The sequence below is a fragment of the Mycteria americana genome, chromosome 5, assembly GCF_035582795.1.
Source record: "Mycteria americana isolate JAX WOST 10 ecotype Jacksonville Zoo and Gardens chromosome 5, USCA_MyAme_1.0, whole genome shotgun sequence".
NCBI classification, from domain to species: Eukaryota; Metazoa; Chordata; class Aves; order Ciconiiformes; family Ciconiidae; genus Mycteria; species Mycteria americana.
The window spans coordinates 49266660-49285839 of record NC_134369.1 but is presented as its reverse complement, the minus strand read 5'-3'; the positions used below and the strand labels follow the sequence as shown (position 1 = coordinate 49285839).

Here is a 19180-nt window from a genome sequence, read left to right as displayed (position 1 = left end):
TTAAAAAAAGCTCTTTTCCTGTCAATTCACTTACAAGTCTTTCTGCTTTCCAAAAAATGTTTCAAGTTTTGTGCATTTAACTCTAAAGACTCATTTCTAGAGTACCTCCGTAGGTGCTGAATGCTCTAAATCGAGGAAATGCTTGTTTAATATACTAGGGCTTGTCTGCCTGAGAAAATTAATCCAGGACAAAATGAGGTGTGAATTTTGAAGTGAATGAAGAAATCCTGATTTAGCTCAGTATGTGGAGGCTTTGTTCCAAGTTAGTGTAATCCACTTTAAGGTTCAAAACAGCTGCATGCTCTGAACCCAGAACATTGGCAAGAGGAGTTAATAAGGAGCAAGTCTTTGTGTCAGTGACTTTGTGTTGTGTTTTCTTGTGATGCAGTGAAAGGGCAGTGATTTCAGGCAGCTAATCATTAAGGCAGCCCTCAGATCTGATGCCGCTGCTGAACTGTGGCAAGCATATCCAGGAGGAAAAAGAACTAAAGTGAATAGACTTGGAGAGAGCTGGCAGAGAGCTTCTTCAACTCAGTGACAGAGAGGAGAACTTGGTAGCCCATCTGTGTGTGCATGGATGCTAACTAGGGCTGTTACAGCATTTTTTCTAAACAAAATATATCCAGGTTTGGAGCACAGGAAAGAGAAGCTTGTAAATGCTGATATTTGTAATGCTTCCTTGTTCTTATTAAATAAACCCACATGATGGGGAACAGTTCTCAGTTACAATTTTAACCGTTTTATGTAAATAAAACTTCCTTGCCTGAAAATATTTGGCTCAGGATCAGAGTGAAGTCCCTCATAACCTGCATCCCTGTGGGCTGGTGCTTTCTTTTCGGTGATGAAAAATATATTACACTCTCCTGAAGTCAGAGTTCACCAATGCCATTTCCTTTGTAGTCTTTGCTAGTCACATGGTCCTTTTTGATTTAAATTAATAAAATCCTAAATCTGCATTCAAGAATAACAGTTAACAGACTCTTTCAACAGAAATTCAACCTTAAATTGTTTCCATATGGGATCTTTACTTAAAGCCCTGGCAAACTGTGCCCACGCTTTTGTTTTGTTTTGTTTTTACCAAGGTCCAACTTCTGGGTTTGTCGTTTCCCCAGATGTGAGAGTGGAGAGGTTCTTGCTGCCAGATATAACAAGCATGAGGGGCCATTGTTTGAAGAAACAAAAACTTGAACTATCCATCCAGGAAGGAAAAGCATTTAGGGATATTAACCCCCGTCTGCCAACTATTCTCAAGAGACAGGCATTTGACCCAGAACATGTTAAAACTGGAGCATTAATGTTGAATTAGTGGCATTCTGAAGGAATGCTGAACATACCTGTCTGAATAAATCTACAATTCAAGGGAGTGCAGAATGCCAACCTTTGAGTTCAAAAATGACATTGTACTTGGAAGTCATCTTCTGAACTCATTTCTTTGTCACTTGCTTATACAAGATAATTAGCATCACGTACTGTTGCAGATTTCTCTGCAGCAACTGATTTATTTTGTACCTTGCTCCAGTAGTGTTCTGTAGAGAAATGAATTGAAGTTTAGGGTTTGGCTTTTAACAAACCCTGTCGTGAACCAGTGTCTTATCAAAGAGATTACAGCATAAAGAAAGTATGATTAACTGAGCCGGGACTTTCCTCATTTCTTATGCTAGCAGATGTTTGATCTCTGGTAAACTTCATAACATTTGCATTCAGGTCAAAACGGTGAAAGGTTTTGTTAGCTCACTAGCAGTGTTCTGGGCCATCAGTTGCCTAAGTGTTGCCTTTGTGGCAACCTCAGTCAGTGGGACTTGCTTTCTAGGGAGAAAATGCTTGGGATCCTACCTAGAATAACTTTTTTTCATTCCTTGGATTGGCTGGCAAAAACCTCCCACACAGTGTTGTTTGCAATACAGAGCTTGCATCTCTACTTGTATATGGACAATGCAAATTAACCAAATGTAGATATAACAAATGCATCAATAGAACTTGTTAACACAATATTGCAGTTTGCCTTTCGCTATCTTGCAATTTAAAAAATACAGTAGGTCAGAGATGGTATACTAACACACAAGTTGTTTTCCTACTGAATGATACATAAAGAGGAGTCAAACCTCCACACACCTTTTTTTTTTTTTTTCCTGCTTCAGCTTTATTACCTCCAGGAAGGGAGGAACACTGTTCTTGGTTTTTCAGTCTATGAATATCATGGCTTTTTGGGGGATGACCATGAAATTTGAGTTAGTATTGCTGGATATTATGATCCTGCCTTGGAAGTGGAGTAGTCAGGTGGGTGCAGAGTCACTCTCGGTTAAGTGACCTGTGCTGCTCACTTGATCTCGAGACTTGTGAATGCTAAAATCAATACCAAATCCTATGCACCTCTGAAGCTACAGACTTCTAGCACAGTAAAATCTCACTTAAGTAAAATGGCTGTCAGAGTAGTCTGTAGGCATGCAAAAAGGAAGATGGGCTGATAATGTGCTTCCATCCATCTCCTCTGCTGATCTACTGTGGTCTCTTTCTCAGGCTTTAAAAGAAATCAATGAAGTTGGGGATCTTTTGCAACTGAAATATTCCCGTCACCGTTTGGTACCTCTCTTGGACCGGCCATTTGACGAGACAACATATGAAGAAACAGAAGACTGAACTCCCTCCGTATGCCTTGGTGGGAGGGACGCACCCCGTGGGACACTCTGTGGCACGCAGGCCACAGCGTCCATGAACAACACACTTATGACTGCTTAGCATAAAAGACATTTCCTCACAATACTGAAGTGGCCACATCAGCTCTAAATGGCATTTTGTAAATAGGGAGAGGAGGAAAAAAAAGCTTTGATTCCTGTGTCTTCGGGGTCTGGCCCTAGAGGTGCTTGGCTTTATTTTTTCTTGTTGCTTTTTTTTATTTATTTGTCTCAATGAGTTCACAGCAACACAAGTTGGCTGTGGCTGATCAGCTCAGACTTTGTATGCACCATTAGCCTCCCAGATGCTGGCTGAGATGTTGTGAGCATGTGTGACGCTGGCATGGCAGCATTTCCAGTGTCACTGCTAGGTGTCTGACCTTCCCCGTAGGGAGTGAGCTGACCTGTCTGTTCTTGGAGACTTCCTCGAGAAACTGTTGATTGCTAATTTTGACATATTTAACAAGATGGATAATCAACCAAAGTGGTTTTTTTTTTTTCTTTTGCAGTTACTTGTGTTTAAAACTTGAATTTAGCCTTTTTAAAATAAATGTGTTGTTGACATGTCACTGACAGGACCATTGTTCCCAAACATTATTTAGTTTTGTAAGCCACAGGCAGAAGGACTTCTGGGACTCTAGCCTCTCTTCCTTCCCGGTATGGATACCAGTTTGTCTCCTGGTTTTGACACTAATTGTCCTCTTGATATAGGGTAAGTGATGGAGAGGGGTTTTGTTAATCTTTTTTTTTTTTTTTTTAAATGGGCTGTGTTTTGTCTTCCTTCTGACATACTTCTGTTTAAAAAAAAAAAAAAAATAGATGGTTTTAGTGTGTGTTGCTTTCTCATCTTCAGGCTAATTTCTCTTGCTTTAGAATTACCATAAAACCATGAACAAGTCACTGCTAAGTTCTAGAAGGGTGCTCTTGGGATTAAGTAAACCATAGCAAGCCTTGTGCTTCTTGTTAAGACCAGAACCCCTCAATAAGCAGGCCTATACAATGGATGATTATTAGGAGAACCACTTATTTCATGCAGATCTGTGAAAGAGTGATTGCTACCCTTTGCCACACGAATTCACTGTTTCTTGTCATATATGAGGTGTTCTTCATTGGCCTTGTTGTGCAAGGCTTTTATGCAGAGTATAGACAGCTTGGATCTTGTATCACACATTACACTTTGGCTAGCCAACAAAGTCTCAGTTGGCAGCTGCATGTCTGTGTAGGCCTTCCCTGAAGAGAGAGTGTTCTCACAATTGCCTTTAGTTTGAGATCTTTATTCTTTTGCATTTTTGTTACTGTGAGATCAAAGTAATGTTCACTGAGCCAGCTGCTGTTTGGAGTCTTTATTTGCAAGTTCCACACTGTCTTATGCTGATCAAAGTTTAAAATAGACACCTTTGCTCTCACACACCTTAGAGGTGGTCTGCTACTTAGTCATTGCATCTTGCATTCTTTCAGTGAACAGACTGGATCATTGAAGAGGTACCAAAAATTTTATAACAGGAGTCAGTTGCAGTATAGTTTGTTTCTGTATTTTATACCTTGGACATGAAGGGTTTCTGCAAAGATAGTAAAGCTTTAACATCATATCGATTGGGTTGGGCCAGCTCTTCGATTTGGGTTAGTGTGATGTTTTTTGCAGGTGACTGGAGTTTTTTTAAACAGATTCTTCATCGTAATGCTAAAGCAGAGTGCACCTCAAAGCTATTTGCCTGGTGCTGCAAAAAAATTAATTTTTTTTAAGTTCTTTTATGTTCACTCTGCAACTAAAAGGGAAGGAGCGCTTTGGTCACTAGGACCAAGCAGTTCTGCAAATACATCTGGTGATTTAAGGAGAATTGGCTTCTATTTTACAGAGTCTCTTGTCTTCATGCATTTATAGATCTTGTTCCATTTTAATGTAATGGAACTTCAAAACACCGATTCTTTTCTTTTTTTTAGCATTGCATTTCAGAAATTTAATTAGATGAGAAGAACTAAAATTGACTGTTTCAAAATAGGCCCAGATAATTGTTCCTGTCTTAGTCCACTAATGTTGATTTGCTCGCCTTCTGGAGCAAAGTGTGTGCGTACTCCAAGAAGTCTGTAACCTGTATGTGCAACTTTGATAGCTATGGAGTAGTCTCATTTGTTCAGCCACAGAGTGAGTAAACTGCAATTACATGAGCCTACTTTTTTGCCTGCATTCTGCCCAGGACTAGCTCTAACATTCCAGCAGATGACCTGCTTTCTGACTTCAAGAAGCTTTACCTCAAAGAATTATTGCTTTTTTTTCTTTCTGGATTGTAGTAGGGAACAAGAGGAGGTAGTGCAGGAAGCCCTGACTCCAGCCCTGGTCCTGTTGACTTGATCATGGAACGGTTTATGATCGGACAAAACCGACCAACTTGAATGCGTAGGCATGGGTCAGCAGGGAGCTGTTTTGAGCATTCCCAGATGTACAGCGTGCTTGTGTCTGCTGTGTAGTCAAGTCAGTTTGAAAACGGTGACGTATTAAGTTAGAAGTGGGTTATCGTAGATTCTACAAGTCTCGAGTCTTAATCTTGTCTCTGGGATTCAGTTTTAGGGCAGCTTGTCTTTAGAAGGGAGAAAAACATCTGGATAAATCTCAGTAATTTAGATAACTCCTGTATAACAGTTCTGAAATTCTCAGTGTTTTAAAATTACTGGTCCCCATTGGGATTCCAGTTGCACTTGTTGAGGAAATTGTGTTCATGCTAAACTTCTGCCATTTAGTATCTTTCTGCTGTGTCATGCTGTCTGCATAAGACTTTGAATTCTGGGTTGCAAAGACATTTCAGAAATCATTCAGGCAGTTAGTAGCATTTGTAAACTGCTTGGTTAAATTTCAGCCTTGCCATATCCTTTTTGGGAAGCAACTTCTCTCCCCTCGGGAGGCCTTTTATTCAAGGGAGCCTGTTTTGCCAAAGTCTGGTACCTGTTGAAACTGCTTCTGAAAAAGTAAGTTACAAGTCCAAGATTTTGCACTTTTAAGTCAGTAATTCACTGAGCATGAAAGCCAGGAAAATCTTTTCACGTCTACTAAAAAATTCTGCTCCCACAACCAAAGGAGCAGACCGCTACTGGTTTGTACTAGGCAAACCTACAGCATGTATGCTGTCATGGTATGTGTAGGATGGATTGCTGCTTTGATATTTATGTACTGACCAGAAATCTGTCTCCTTTTTGTCCTGGCAGTAGAAGTGAATGTAAGAACCAATCTTGAGAGATCACAAAGGAAGAAAAGCCGCTTAAGAAATAGACTTCAGTCCCTGCCAACTTTCCTGAGACATTCTAATTGAAAATGACTCCTGGTATTTCTTAAGAGATGCAAAATTCGAAAGAAAATGAAGGCTGCTTTTGAACAAAGGATTTTGCCCTGTACTGTACATTGGCTAAACTTACTCATAAATATACAATAGTTACCTTCCCAGTACCTCTCTGAAGAACTTAGCAAGCAAGATTTTGCCTCTGCTGAGTGGAGTGAAGAGTTTAGAACCATTATAGTTTTCAAGGCTGATGGCCATATTCTTTTACTCTTAAGAAAATTGAGAAGCTCCTATTACCGAGCATCAGTGAAGAGTGAGAGATCTGCTTCTTGTTAGAAACTGGCCTTCCCAAGTAGACCTTTGTCTTAAGGAGCCTGATTCATAATTTTTCTTTAGTTCTTTGGCAGAGAAGAAAACAAGGGGGTTTTGTGTCAGAATATTCAGGGCTTTTTTTTTTTTACACAAGACACAAACTTTTGTATAGTATCTGTGTATATGATATATTTAACTCTTTGTTTAGTTTCTATATGTTTTTCCTTCTAAGTAGCAACCTTAAAGAGCTGTTCTGGTTCTTGGGTTGCTGGTGTAGCACGCTTCTGCTTTAGGCAAAGACTCAGGAGTGAATTGACTGAATATCTTACCGTGATGAAGTCGTTCATTGAAGGAATTGCATCATCCATCCTCCTCTTGCTGTTTCCTCTAAGAGTACAGAAGTGGTACCCTCTGTCAGAGCTGCACCTTCACACAGAGCAGGAAAGGGAAGTGTGCCTGCGAAATCAGTGACCCAGCCCTGTGCTGTGTGGATGAAGGAGCGATACAGCAGAGATGGAGAAAAAGGGCAGTCAGTCATCACTTATTCTCAGCTGTACAGGGATCTTTCATGTGTACTTGAAGAAGCATCCCTAAGACTGGAATGCAACTTTCAGTGCCCAAAGGGACACTCCTCTAAAACCTTTCCACACCCAGTAAATACTTCCTCTCCTGTGCAAATTTTAATTTCTTTACCTCTGAAAAGTATTTGGCTTACAGCTGTTTGCTTATCCGGAAGCCATTTATCCATTCAGGCAGATCATAGGAAAGGTTGGAGGAAAGCCGTGAGCATGACCTCTCCATTTCATCTGAGAACACACCTTGCAGCATTGGATCTGGAGCGCTATGCATGAGCTCCCTTGCTGCATCAGAGAAGGAAACTTGTGGAGATTTATCCCAATATACAATGCTCAGTCAAAATTTATACAGTTTATACATACAGTTTATATATATTATTTTTACAGTTTATACTCAGCCTGTGAAAGTGTCAAGCATGCTGGGATCTGTGTGGGTGGCACCTTCTGCACAGAGATCTGAGGTACCTGCGGTCTGTTCTGTTTTAACACTAGTGAAGCACCGAGCTGTCTGGGAATGCCTAGTGTGACCCCTCAGCAGATACATTGCTGGCTTCGGTGCTGGACCAAAGTGGCACCCAAGTGGCACTGGACTACTGTTTGGGAAAAGCACCAGTCATTTGAGCTGTGCAACTTGAATATAGTTTTAAAAGAAAAAAAAAAACAACAACAACAAAAAAAAAACCCACAACACAAAAAACACCAACTCAGCTGCCATTGCGATGGCTTGTATATTCCTGTAAACATCCCCAACCTTGCAGTTGTTCACCTGTTCAAGAATTTGGACATTGACGCTATAGCACAACCGTGAAGTTTGTGTGAAATACTGTGCTTTATCTTTCACTAAAAAGAGAAGCGTTTGGTGCAGACATTGGAGGCGTTGTGTTACATCCCCAAAAGGGGCTAGGTGAAGGAGATGACAACTGTGGTGTTTGTTGAAGGCCTTAAACTGTGACTCTTGGTGTGAAGAATTGAAATTAAAACTGATCTTGAAGAATGCAGTGGATTTTAACCCATGGAAGAATAGTCTGTGCTCTTAGTTAAGCAATATGTACTGCTGTTTTCTTGGAAGAGAGGGAGACGTTCAACTCAATTTGTGTTTGACCCCGACTAGCAGCTGCTTAAGGAGCAGAAGATGTGTCTGTATGTGAAGGCCAAAAATAGTGCAGTTCTCTGCACCCATGTTCCTACGTAGCAAGCATCGGTAACTTGTTCCTGGGCTGCTGAAAGCAGGAGAATTATTGAGAGGGTCAGGGACTTCAGAAGCAGTGGCAGCTAGCAAATTAATTTCCTCAACAGTAGGTGAACAGGTCTCACTTGAATGTGCCAGGGGTTGGTGCCGTTCCAAAAATACCTGTGGCAAAGTGAAACATGCACCAAACCATCTGATCGCTGTAAAGCATTCATTTTTTTCTTTTGCCAAATATCATCCTGTTCAGACAGATTTTCTGCTACCCCCTAACGGTATATTAAGCTAAATGCATCTCCGGCCTTCCAATGTTATTAACTTCAGACCAGTTTGAGAGAGATCAGAGGAACGTTGGAGCCTGAGGCTTTAGGCTAGCAGCCCCAAAGCCAATGGTGGCCCACATTTCCATAAGCCCTGGGCAGAATTACCAAGTCACAGCACTTCGTCTTAAATTGCACTGTATTCTTATGCCTCTGTGTTGCTATAATGTACATATATATTGGATTTTTTTGTAGATAAGACATTTTAGATAAAATTTTTAAATGGGCTCTCCCCAAAATATTTTATGCCAGATGTCTAATTTTTTTTACACTTGGGATTAACATGAAGTTGGATGCTTTGTGGGCAGGGAAAAGATAAATGGATGATACATTGGCTTTAAAAAGGTAACAATGCATGTTTAAAAAAAAAAAAAACACTGGAGAAAAAACTGCTTGGGAAAAAAGTCCATTCAAATATATTCTATGTTCTGCATAATAAAGACTTTAAAAAAATGCTATATTGTGATTTTTTTTTTTCTTAATGCTAATGAGGCTTTTCCCCTGTTAGGGAGACCAAACCCTCCTCCCTTTCCTTCTCAATCCCTCTACCAGCCCCCCCCCCCCCCCCCCCAAAAAAAAAACAAAAAAAAAAAACAAAAAAAAAACCCCAACACACAAATTTCATACTGGAATGGCTGGGTAAGACCATAGCCTGTTTGAGAGCTCAGATAGATCAGTGTCCCCCTCTAGCCTTGGACTCCAGAGCCAGGAAACCTTTCATGCTTAGCTGTTTCTGGCCAGTCTCGGGTCCATTGTACAGCACCAGCCCTGATGCACAGTGTAGAGAAGCTGCTTCTGTGGTGGAGAGACAGGTTGCAGAGGTTACTGCTGTTCCTGACGTGCAGCGCTCCAGCGAGTGCCCACCGTAGCTCCGTGCTAGCCGGGTAAAGCTGGCTCCGCTCGGAAGTCAGGTTGCTACCCTTGGGTGCTGTTAGAGTGTCAGGCTGCTATCAGCTGTCGTGCTGCTACTGAGATGTTTGAAAGGGCTTCTTGATCCATCTTGCATGGGATTCTTGACCTCACATCTGTCTTGCAGTCTGTGCCTTGTTTTAAACATTTCCTTCCATTCATCTCAGCCCTAAGTTTGCATAAACCAGATGTCGGTATTTGAAAAGGAGGTGCAGGTCCTGTTTGCAGCTGTGGGTGCACAAATGGGCCCAGGTGATTTGCAGAGTTGTGCTAAGGCTGCTGTAGAAATGTTGAACTTTGTTTTTCTCTGCTAGGTGTCCCTTTCTGGGGTCTGTGCCAGCACTGGCGAAACCTCCTTTCGGTGTCTTTCCCTAATAATTCCTTCATAATCATTTCCCTAATAATTTCCTTCACCGGCTGATGAATGCCTGTGGAGGTCCTGGAAAAGATGCTCTCTGGACCCCAAGTAAACAGCCACACCGTATTTCCAACGGGCTTTGGGGGCTAGAAAAGATGCTGCCGGCGCAGGAGGCAGCAGATCAAAGAATGAAGACTTACTCTGAGTGATGGAAACTTCCTCCCGCAGCTCGGGAGCAGCCGGAGCTTTCACCGGGCAGCACAGAGCCCTGTTTCTGCCTGCCAGGGGCTGGCCCCAGCCCCGGCGCTGCAGCCCGCGGCCCCCGCTCAGAAAAGGGGAGGGGGCGGCCTTTGCAAGCGGAGCCCGGCTCCGCGCACGAAAGCTTCCTCCCCGGCGGCGAGGCGGGGGGCTTTGAACGCCCGATGCGGCTGAGCCCCCCTCCCCAGCCCCCCGCCGCGGCCCGGCTCCCGCCCCTCCACCCAGGGCGCCTCCATCCTCTGCCTCATGCGGCCGGGCCGGGCCGGAGCCGCCGGAGCCCGCGGCCGCCGCGCCCCGCCTCGCCTCGCCGGGAGGGCGCAGCCCCGGCGCTGCGGCGGGGCTCCCCCGGAGGGAAGCGCCCGGTGCCACGGGGCTTGTGCAAGGCCGGCGCCGCCGAGGCGAGCCGCCGGCCGGGAGCGGAACAAAGAGCCCCGGGCCGGGCCGGGCCGGCCCCGCCGGAGGGGCAGCGCCCCGCGGGGCACCGCCGGGTTGAGGGGGTCGCGGCCGCCCGGGCCATGCAGCTGCCGGGAGGGGAGGAGCGGCCGGCGGCTCCCCGGAGGGGGCAGCGCTCGGCGGGAGCGGGGGGGGGCTCTGGCAGCGCCGGGAGCCCCCGAGCGGGGCAGGGGCGCGGCGGGGCCGTGCCCGGGGCCGGCTGCCGCGCCGCTCGCCCAGGAGGGGCTTGACCGCGCTTCATGCGAGAAGGAGCCTCTCCCCGGCCAGCGGCGGGGAGCGGCCGCCCGCCCTCCGGTGCCCGGCGTTGCCTGAAGAGCCGCGGCAGCGCCGGGGAGTGACTCGGCGGGGGGAGGAGAAGAGGAGGAAAGAAATCAGATTGCCGAAGGGATTAGGAAGGGGGGTGGGGAGGCGAAGCCCTCTCCCCCCCCTCCCCGCACACACTTGCGAGCCTTTTCAGAGTTACCCTTCAGCATCAGTGGCACCGGCGGGCCAGCCCCGGGGAGCAGAGACGCCGAAACGTGCTCGGCACGAGAGATCGTGCTCGGCGAGAGAGATCAGAGGGAGCGGAGCGGCCCGGGACAGCGGACCCTGCCCCGGCCCCTGCCCGCACCCGCGGGGCACTGCACTTCCCGTCTGCGATATTTCATATATTATTCTTTTTTTAAGTTTTCCCTGTTCCTCTCTCTTTCTCGAGGAAGGACGGGGTTTGTAGCATTGCGGGCGGGCGTGCTGCCGGGCCGCCTGCCCTGGGCGTGCGAGGTGGGGCGGGAGGGAGGGAGGGAGGGAGGGAGAGATGCCTCTGATGAGAGGGAAGGTCGTGCTCATCCTCGGCTTCGTCGTTCTGACAACTTTCCTGGCTGCGGTGAGGGGGCTGCCCGTGAGGAAACAGCGCAGCAACAGCCCGAAGGAGAGGAGCTCCAAGCTGGCGGAGGTAAGGCAGCCCCTGGGGAAGGACGGGGAGCCGGGAGGGTGCTGAGGCGAGCCCTCCTCGGCGTCCGCACCCTCTGCCCTGCCCGGGAAGGCTGCGGAGGGCAGGCGGCCACCTGGGCGGTCATCGGGGCTCCCTCGGAGGCGGTTGTGCATCTCCGAAGGGAGCAGCATCCAACACGTGTCCCCGCGGCCAGGCCGCCCGGAGCCCCGGGTGCAGAAGCAGCGGCGGGGAGAAGCAGGGTTTCGTGCCTCCCCTCCTCTGGGCCGTTTCTTCACTCGCTGAGGGGCAGAGCCCTTTCCCGGCCTCCGGGGTTTTCGGGTAGCCTCAGGTCTTTGCATTGCACAGAAGCTGCAAGAAAGGGACTGGTTTAGGTGCTTGAGATGGGGGCCGAGTGCCGTGACCCAGTGCCCGGGAAGATCCGTTGCCTCCAGGGGGAGGAGAGGAGGAGAGAGGAGTCCGGCCACAACCCGACCTGCAGTAAAATTAGCAAGGTTGGTGGCTTCCCAGGAACTCCAAAACTCTGCTACCAGAAGAATAAGACGTGACGGATTTCACCCACCACCTCTCCTTCCCGCTGGGACGGCCCTGGGGCAGATTCCCGAGCGGTCGTGCTCCGTTCTCATCCCCGCAGCCTGCGCCCCACCAGCGTCCCCCGGGCAGGCGGCCTCGGGACCCCCACGGGCTGCGGGGGGCGGTCCCGGGGCTGCATCTCTCGCTCCTCTGAGAGCCCTGTCCTGGCCAGCGCTGGCTTCGGAGCGCGAATCGTGGAAGCGGAAACTTCAGCAGGCAGTGAGGGACTGCTCAGACTGGGAACCAACTGGTGGGACCTGATGGGGACGACAGGAAGGGAACGGGGAAGAAACAAACTACCAGGAGGGCAGGGAGAAGGGTTTGAATAAGAAAGACAGACAACTGAACGGTTAAAACAAGCTGTTTCCATCTTGAAACTGTCCTCTGGAGAAAAAGTGGTTCAGGCAGCAGAGCTGTGTTTAAAAAATACCCTTTTGAAGAATGCTACTTCTAAAAGTGGGTGAAAGGAGCAAGTGGGAAAAGTGGCGATAGGAGGAGGTTGAGCAGGACAGGGTAAGAGCAGCTCGGCCCTTGCTGGTGATAGACAGCAGTATGGGAAGTGGCAGGTTTGATCTGCAGTGTCAGTCAGACTGGTAGAGGAGGTGCCGAGTGATGAGAATATACCTTACTGCTAGTTATTGCCAAAACACGGTGCTGATCTGCGGAGGAGTCATGCCAGCAGTTCCTGTCGGATACACTAAACTCCCTTCCAGCATGAAATCCAGGGAATGAGTGTGAAGACGGGATCTGCCGCACGGAAAGCCTGGCCAATGAGCAAGAGGGGGCACGGGCTGCGTCCAGCTGAGTACCACCAGTTGAGCCTGGTAATGGTTTTGACTGGAGCATGGACCAAGCAGATGCAAATGGGACTGCTGGGGTTGTTATGTGCTATAGCGCTGGTAATACCGTGTTGGTGCTGTACTTTGCTTGTGAAACTTCAAGCATAGATGTAGATGCCAGTTCACTTGCCAGACAAATGCCAGGTGGAGTGTGCTTGGGCTCCGGCTGCAGAGGGAGTAGGGATTTATGCTTGAAATCCAGGGAAGTATTGCAGCCCCGTGGCAGGGGGCATAGGATAGGGACAAACTGCATGTTAGGGAGCTGTGCAGGTCCCCGCCACGGGACCCTGCAGCGCAGTCTCAGGCTCCTTTCATCTGATGTCTAAAAAACATCGGGAAGTGGGGTGAGCTGCTGTCAGTCCCAGTTTGTGAATGGTTGTGAATGGGGAGCGTTGTGCGGCCAGCCAAAGATCACATACGGCACTTAAACAGCGCAGCCTCTGTCCCCGGGACCTTTGCTTCTCGCAGAAATACAAACATACAAGTTTATAGGCAAAGGTTTGAGGGTGGAGGTTAGGAGCAAGGAGGAAGATGAAGAATGGATTCCTCTGGGGGTCCGTTGGTGCTCCCATGCACGCCCTGCATCCCTTGGCGTACTGGCTGCACAGTTGGCATGGCAGGGAGAAAGCGGCAGGTACTGGCATGTGTCTTCTAGCTGCGCTTTGGGAGGAAATCCTCTGTTTCTGGTGCGTGTAGGGGAGAATTTGGAGTAGTCATGCCCGGCTGTTTGAACCAAAGCGGAGAGCACAAGCGCAGCAGTATGGTGGTTAAAAAAAAAAAAAAATCCAGAGTGATTTTGGGTCATAGGCACAGATGGTTCCTGTTGCAGCGCTGATAGGTCCTGTCTCTATGGCAGCAGGGCAGCCACAGCTGGAGTATTGGTTACACTATGGGTAATGCCCTACAGATGTGGGTAGAATGAAGGGGGCCGGGAGGAGAAAAATAGAAATGACGGAGCAGAGCAGATAGACAATCAAAACCATTAAACAATTACATAACTTGGACTTATTTTAATTTAACATCTTTACTTAAAGCAAACATTTTTCCTTGGTTTAGAATTGAATGGACATTTTTATAGTCTGTGCTGAGCCTCAGATATTGCACTTCTTATACTAAAATAGTTTAGAAAAGTTAAAACCATTAAGGTGTTAAGTAAATTTTTGAGTTAGAAAGTCTTCTAATTGCAGGAAGGATGGAGGGAACGCATGCTTTATCTTTGGGCCATAGCCTTATTGGTATGTCCCAAAGTCCTGTACCTCAGTCAGGATCCATTACTTCTAGCCATTGCCAAAGGAGCGAGCACTTGCATTTACATTTTCGCAGCTGTGATACTGTGCAGAAAAGCTTTGCCTGAGTTACACTGAGCCCAGCATAAGCAACAGATGTAGCGAGAATATTTTCTCTTTCTTCAGTCTATTTGACTGGAAGTTGAAAAGGCAGAATACTTTCTTTCCAAACTGTGACTTAAATCTAACGAGAGAAGATACCTTCTCATTTGGAGGCTTTTTGGCAATGTTTGGGAAGGCAGGTGGGCTCCGAAGCAGCAGGCAGGTGTACAGCAGGGATTTTAGAAGCGCTTTTGAAGGTTGGATGCATCACACGCTGACGTGGGCAGAAATGTGGCAGGTCCAAGCGCTGAGCCACGCCAGCGGCTCTTCAAATTTGGGTAACTGAATACTTGGAAAAGCTGTGTCCCTTCTGGAGACAAGGGACAGCTCATCACATTGCTTAATGCTTTGTTTATTTATGAAGTCAGGGGCTTTAAATGCAAAATATGTTTTGATAAACTCACTGGATTTCAAAATATTGGCTTTGAGCATTGTTAATAGATGTTTGGATTCCTTCCGACCGATACCAATCAGTTCCAGTGCTCTTCTAGTAAATAGAAAATAGCTAATGTTCTAACATGCTAGAAATGTAAACGTTAGAAGTGATTAGATCTGTGTGAACCAACACAACCGCTTCAATAACTGTGCATAGAAATAACACTACCAGCAGTGACAGTGATGGGGGTTCGGTAGTGAGCGTCCTGGCAGTGACGGGGTGCGGCAGAGCAAGCCAGCACTGTTTTACGGAGGATCCAAGCCACCCAGCCCAGCTCCAGTGGGCTTGGTGGGTGCTCCTTTGCAGGAGGGAACCGCTCTGAGAGAGGGGGCCAAGAGGAATGGCAGCGAGCTCCCCGAGGCACCCGGGGGTGTTGCTGTGGGGCTGGGACAGGGGCAGGGTGAGAATCCAGGCTGGAGCTTGCTGTTGGAGTTCCCCTGGTCTGAGGCTGCGAGCAAAGCAAATCCGGCGTCTGCACTAAGAGATAACGGAGGGCAACAAAAGAAATACCAAGCGTAGGATAAGGGCTGTAGTTGGCTGCAAATCAGTGGGTTTGTACAGCACCTGGTATGACTGGCTCCTGGCCCCTGAGAAATAAGGAAACGAATAACAACAGTACGTATTATTTACTGATTACATCAGGCAGCGAGAGTAGCAATGAGAAACTACGTTTAAAACTGAAGGTCTATATCAAGAGGTTTTGCTTGCTGATTAAAAATCATCAGTAGCAGTCTTGATTTAAATCGACCTGCCCTGTGCATAGGGAGTCTGAGTGCAGAGAAGTGCTTAAGAATTAAATGTATAGCAGCGACATGATGCCTGGCTGGAGATACCAGCAAGCAGAGAGCAAAGGACCTCCAAGGCGACGTGGCATGGCTGTACTAGATAAAAAACTTTAAAGGGAAACATCAGCTGGGCTTGAGCGGAGCTTGTCAGGAGACTAAGTCGGGGTAGCCGTGTCATTCGGGAGCCCTAACGTAGCCTAGACACGCTGCCTGGGGAGACCACTGGGGTGATGGGCTGGGGGGAGCCCGGGGGTGGCTCTGGCCTGCGCAGGCACGGGGGTCTGCAGGAGCCTGCCATGTGCCTCCCCCCAGCTCTTGGTCCCTCTTGACCTCCCCAGCGCTGTCTGGCCAGAAGAGGATCTCGCTTTCCCCAGAGCCATCTCGCCCTGCTGCGGATCCCCCGCTTGCGTTGTCACCCACGTCTGCCCTGCGTGGGGCACCTCGCCGCGCTGCCGCCCCGTCGGGAGGGCTCAGCCGGGGTGCAAGTGGGCGGCCGGGTGGGTGCTGGCTGCCTGCACGGCCAGGTCCCCGCGGCCGCTGCGGGCTGTGTCAGTAGCAGAGTCATTTTGCCTGCGGATGTGCTTTTTACCTTTTCATTTCTTCACCAATTAAGCGTTCTTGTCCCTGGCTTTGTCCTTGGCGGAGGTCGGATTTGTGGGTACAAAACGTGCACTGAAGCATCCTTCCGCTCTGAAAGGGGCTCTTTGTGCGCAGGGAGGTACTTCGCCCTTTGTAGCAAATTTCCTTTTGAGAAGTGCCAAATTATCTTAGTCAACACAGTTGAAAACCCTCCCGCCCTGGGGCTGAGGCAGGAGCAGAAACAAAGGGGAGCCGGGTGTAGGGAAGCTGCCCAACAAGGGGGCTTCTTCCCTTTTCACTGCACAAATAGGTCTGCTGCCTTCCCATTGTCACAATCAAAGGGGTTCCTGTAAAAGGCACATGTAAGGGGAAGAGATTAGGCATAAATCGCTCCACAGGGCATTGCCCGGTCCTCTCTCTGGGTTTCCAAAAGTGTCCGGCCCTTGCGGACCTTCTCCTTAAAGACAGGCAGGCCGGGGGACTCATCCTGCCTCCAGCCGTGGTCCCTCCAAGCCCAGCGAGGTGATGGAGGGAGTGCGCTGGGGATTAATTCCTGCTTTCCTCTTGTTGGTGTCTTAGGGGTAGGGAGTGCAAACCAGGGATCTTCTGTTTTCCATAGTGTCAGTAAATATTCTTCCACTCGGAATAATCCCCAAAACAAGATGCCCGAACACTTCCCATAGGGAAGCCTGAGGACAGTCTGAGCTACAGTCATGACAGCAAGGTGGCCTGTGCCGTCCAGCTCCTCCAAAGCAAATGTTGTCAGCCAGAGGCTCGGTTTTTGTATAAAGTACTGGAGCTTGTAGCCAAGAAGCAGGGAAGAGCCCTGTTTCAGTGTGAAAACATTTCCATTTCAGACAGAAGCTTGCAAAAGTGCAAGGACTGTTTTTTCTTGTCTTTTTTTTTTTTTTTGGTAGACCATTTTTGCAGGGAACCTTCATTGGGCTGTCAGATACTTTTACGTGGCCAGCTGTAAAAGTCAGCTCGCATGGTATTGCTTCCAGGCAGTTGAGTTTCTGTATGTTCCCTGTGTCTAGGGACTCCTGGGGCTTGTCTGAGAAGCTGTTATGAGATATACTTCATCTCGGTACTTATGAGATGAAGACACCAAAAAGATGGTGACCTACCTGCCTCTGAGTCCCAGGTGGTTCTTGGTGTGAAGGGCACCGATGTGTCTTGGGCTGCAGGTTGGTTTAGTCTCCAGGGGAAGGATACAGCTTCAAAGGGAACAAAATGCAGTAAATTTCTGCCTTCTGCTGGTCCTCAGCAGCGCTGCGTGGGCGCGAGGTAGAGACCCAGCTGCAGACGGCCAGGAAGCGCCTGTGCATGCAGGGAAGAGGTGGCGAGGCGTAGGTTTATCTTGGATTAGGAGCTGTTGCTTGGCCCAGTCTGCTGGAGCCTTATCTAGCATGCAGGACTTGGGGTGTGAGGCAGGGCTGGGAACATGTCCCCAGCCAAGGGAGCCTCCATCGTGTAGGGCGCAGCGGGAGGCTGGCGCATGGCATGGGTACAGTGCCCTTCAGGTGAGCCGTTCATCCCAGCCCCATCAGCCTGAGCCTGGGGGCGAGCAAGCCAGCCCTGGCTGTTTCCTGGCAGCTGAGCCCCGAGGTGCTCGCCGGGCGAGGGGATAGTATTTGTGGGATGGCCGGGAGGTGCTTCAGGAGGTGCCCCACCAGCGGAGGGTCGGCACCTCTTTGCCTCCCTGGGATGTCCTCTCCTCCCCACCACTTCAGTGCTCCCTCCTGCTGCCCTCCCCTTCACCTGCAGCCACTCCTGCAGCAGCCAGAATCCCAGGGGAGGCCAGCTGTGCCGTGCCGTGCCGTGCCGTGCCATGCAGCACCTCCAGCGAGACAAGGTGTTGTACAGATGTCTTCACATCCACTGTTCCCCCCCACCCCTTCACTTCTGGGGACACTGCAGTTGTATTACATGGTTAAGCTGGCTGCTCCTTAAAAATCAAAGATCTCCCTTTGGGGAGCATCTAGTTCTTCTCTCCTGGGGAGCATCTGCAGGGTGCCCCACCTCGTGCCTCCAGTGGAGGAGATGTGGGGCTGCCCAGAGGTGCTGTGGGTGTCTCAGGGTCAGCTTGGCTTCCCCTGCACCCAGGATTACAGCCCGGCTATTGCATGTTTGCGCCTACCCTGCGGTTACAGCTGAGGTCCCTCTGGGAAGTGACTGGCCGAAGGGAAGAGGAGGGGTCAGCTGGGGGCTAAGATGCTGGGGAAGTGGGGCTCCCTGTTTGGATGTGCCCTAGCTTTCCTCTGACTTTGGACTTGCCTCTGCAGCCCTGCAAGCCTCAGGCTCCCATCTGGTGGGGAAAAAAAAAAGTAATTATTTTTTGGTGAGGCACTTAGAAGTAGCAGGGACTGTCCTGGAAAAGCTTATGAACAAGTGAGTTATGAATGACACAGACTGGACCGGAGAGGAAGGTTTCCCTACCCCAAGACCCTTTCTCCATCTCACGCTGACCTGCGGGAGTCATTAAATCCTGCCACTGGTCTGGGGAGTCATTAAATCCTGCCAGGGGGGAGCCGAGCTCACCCCTGGGCTGGGGAGCTGCAGCCAAGCACCTGGGGCAGGGGCTGCCGGCTGTGAGTGACCCCAGCTTTGCCCCTTCGGGAAGCTGAGATGCAGCATCCCTACCTGGATTCCTTCCTGTGCAGGGCATGGAGATGCTCCGAGTCCAGCTCAGGTGCCCTTTTTGTCTGTTGTTGAAGGGATCCCTGATGGATTTGCATCTGTTTGGTCAGCTGCCTTCCCTGCCCCACTGCCTGCATGGGGGGGAAGCCTGCGTGGGACAAGGGGAGCGGGTGCCCCCTGCGCTCCCGCCTGCCCTGTGTCCCCCCACGCTGCAACCTCTTCTAGCAGGCTGGGGGGGCAGGAGGAGGATGGCATTGGTCTGGTCCCTCCGGTTTCTGCACTATATTTGGGTTTTTTTTCCTTTTTCAGTTTTGCCTGGGCTGCGGTGGGGAAGGAAGCAGCAGCTGGAGCAGTTGGAGGGTTACGGTGTGCAAGCTAACAAATGTGGATCATTAGCTGGAACAAGTTAATGGTTACTGAAGCATATGGGGTTTAGAGCTGGAACAAGTTAACAGCAACTCAGTCCGATGCATTAAGAGCTTATGTGTATTACAGCTCAACTATGTTAACAGAAAACATGTGCCCTAGCAGAAGCATTTGCCAGAGAGCACCAGAGGGTATGGATGTGTGTCTGTTCACCTCTCCGCGGAACCTCTCTGTGCAGTCCCTGCAGGGGCCCTGCTCCCGTACGCGCTGCTGTGCTCTATCTGAGCATCTCCCAGCTGGCCTGGCTGCAGCAGAGGTCTCAGGGGTACCTTCC

The 19180-nt window shown here is 49.0% G+C and overlaps 2 protein-coding genes across 4 annotated transcripts in view; both read left to right on the top strand.

Moving 5' to 3' along the window:
* Nucleotides 1-8781, top strand: part of SPTLC2 (serine palmitoyltransferase long chain base subunit 2) — an 88726-nt gene extending 79945 nt beyond the window's left edge. Inside the window, exons 12-13 of one of the 2 annotated variants that reach the window (XR_012775948.1) lie at nucleotides 2518-3384; nucleotides 5871-8781. Coding sequence is in view for 1 of the 2 variants with exons in the window: in XM_075503356.1 (XP_075359471.1) it covers nucleotides 2518-2637 (120 nt within the window). In the remaining variant the exon portion in view is untranslated. Of the gene's footprint in view, nucleotides 1-2517 lie in introns of both variants that reach the window. The other variant, XM_075503356.1, reaches the window with a different exon arrangement.
* ISM2 (isthmin 2) overlaps nucleotides 1-19180 on the top strand; it is a 411356-nt gene that overhangs the window by 378546 nt on the left and 13630 nt on the right. For both annotated transcript variants that reach the window (XM_075503359.1, XM_075503357.1), the window contains exon 2: nucleotides 11084-11243. In XM_075503359.1, coding sequence (XP_075359474.1) covers nucleotides 11106-11243 — 138 coding nt within the window. In that variant the 5' untranslated portion in view covers nucleotides 11084-11105. The remainder of the gene's footprint in view (nucleotides 1-11083; nucleotides 11244-19180) is intronic.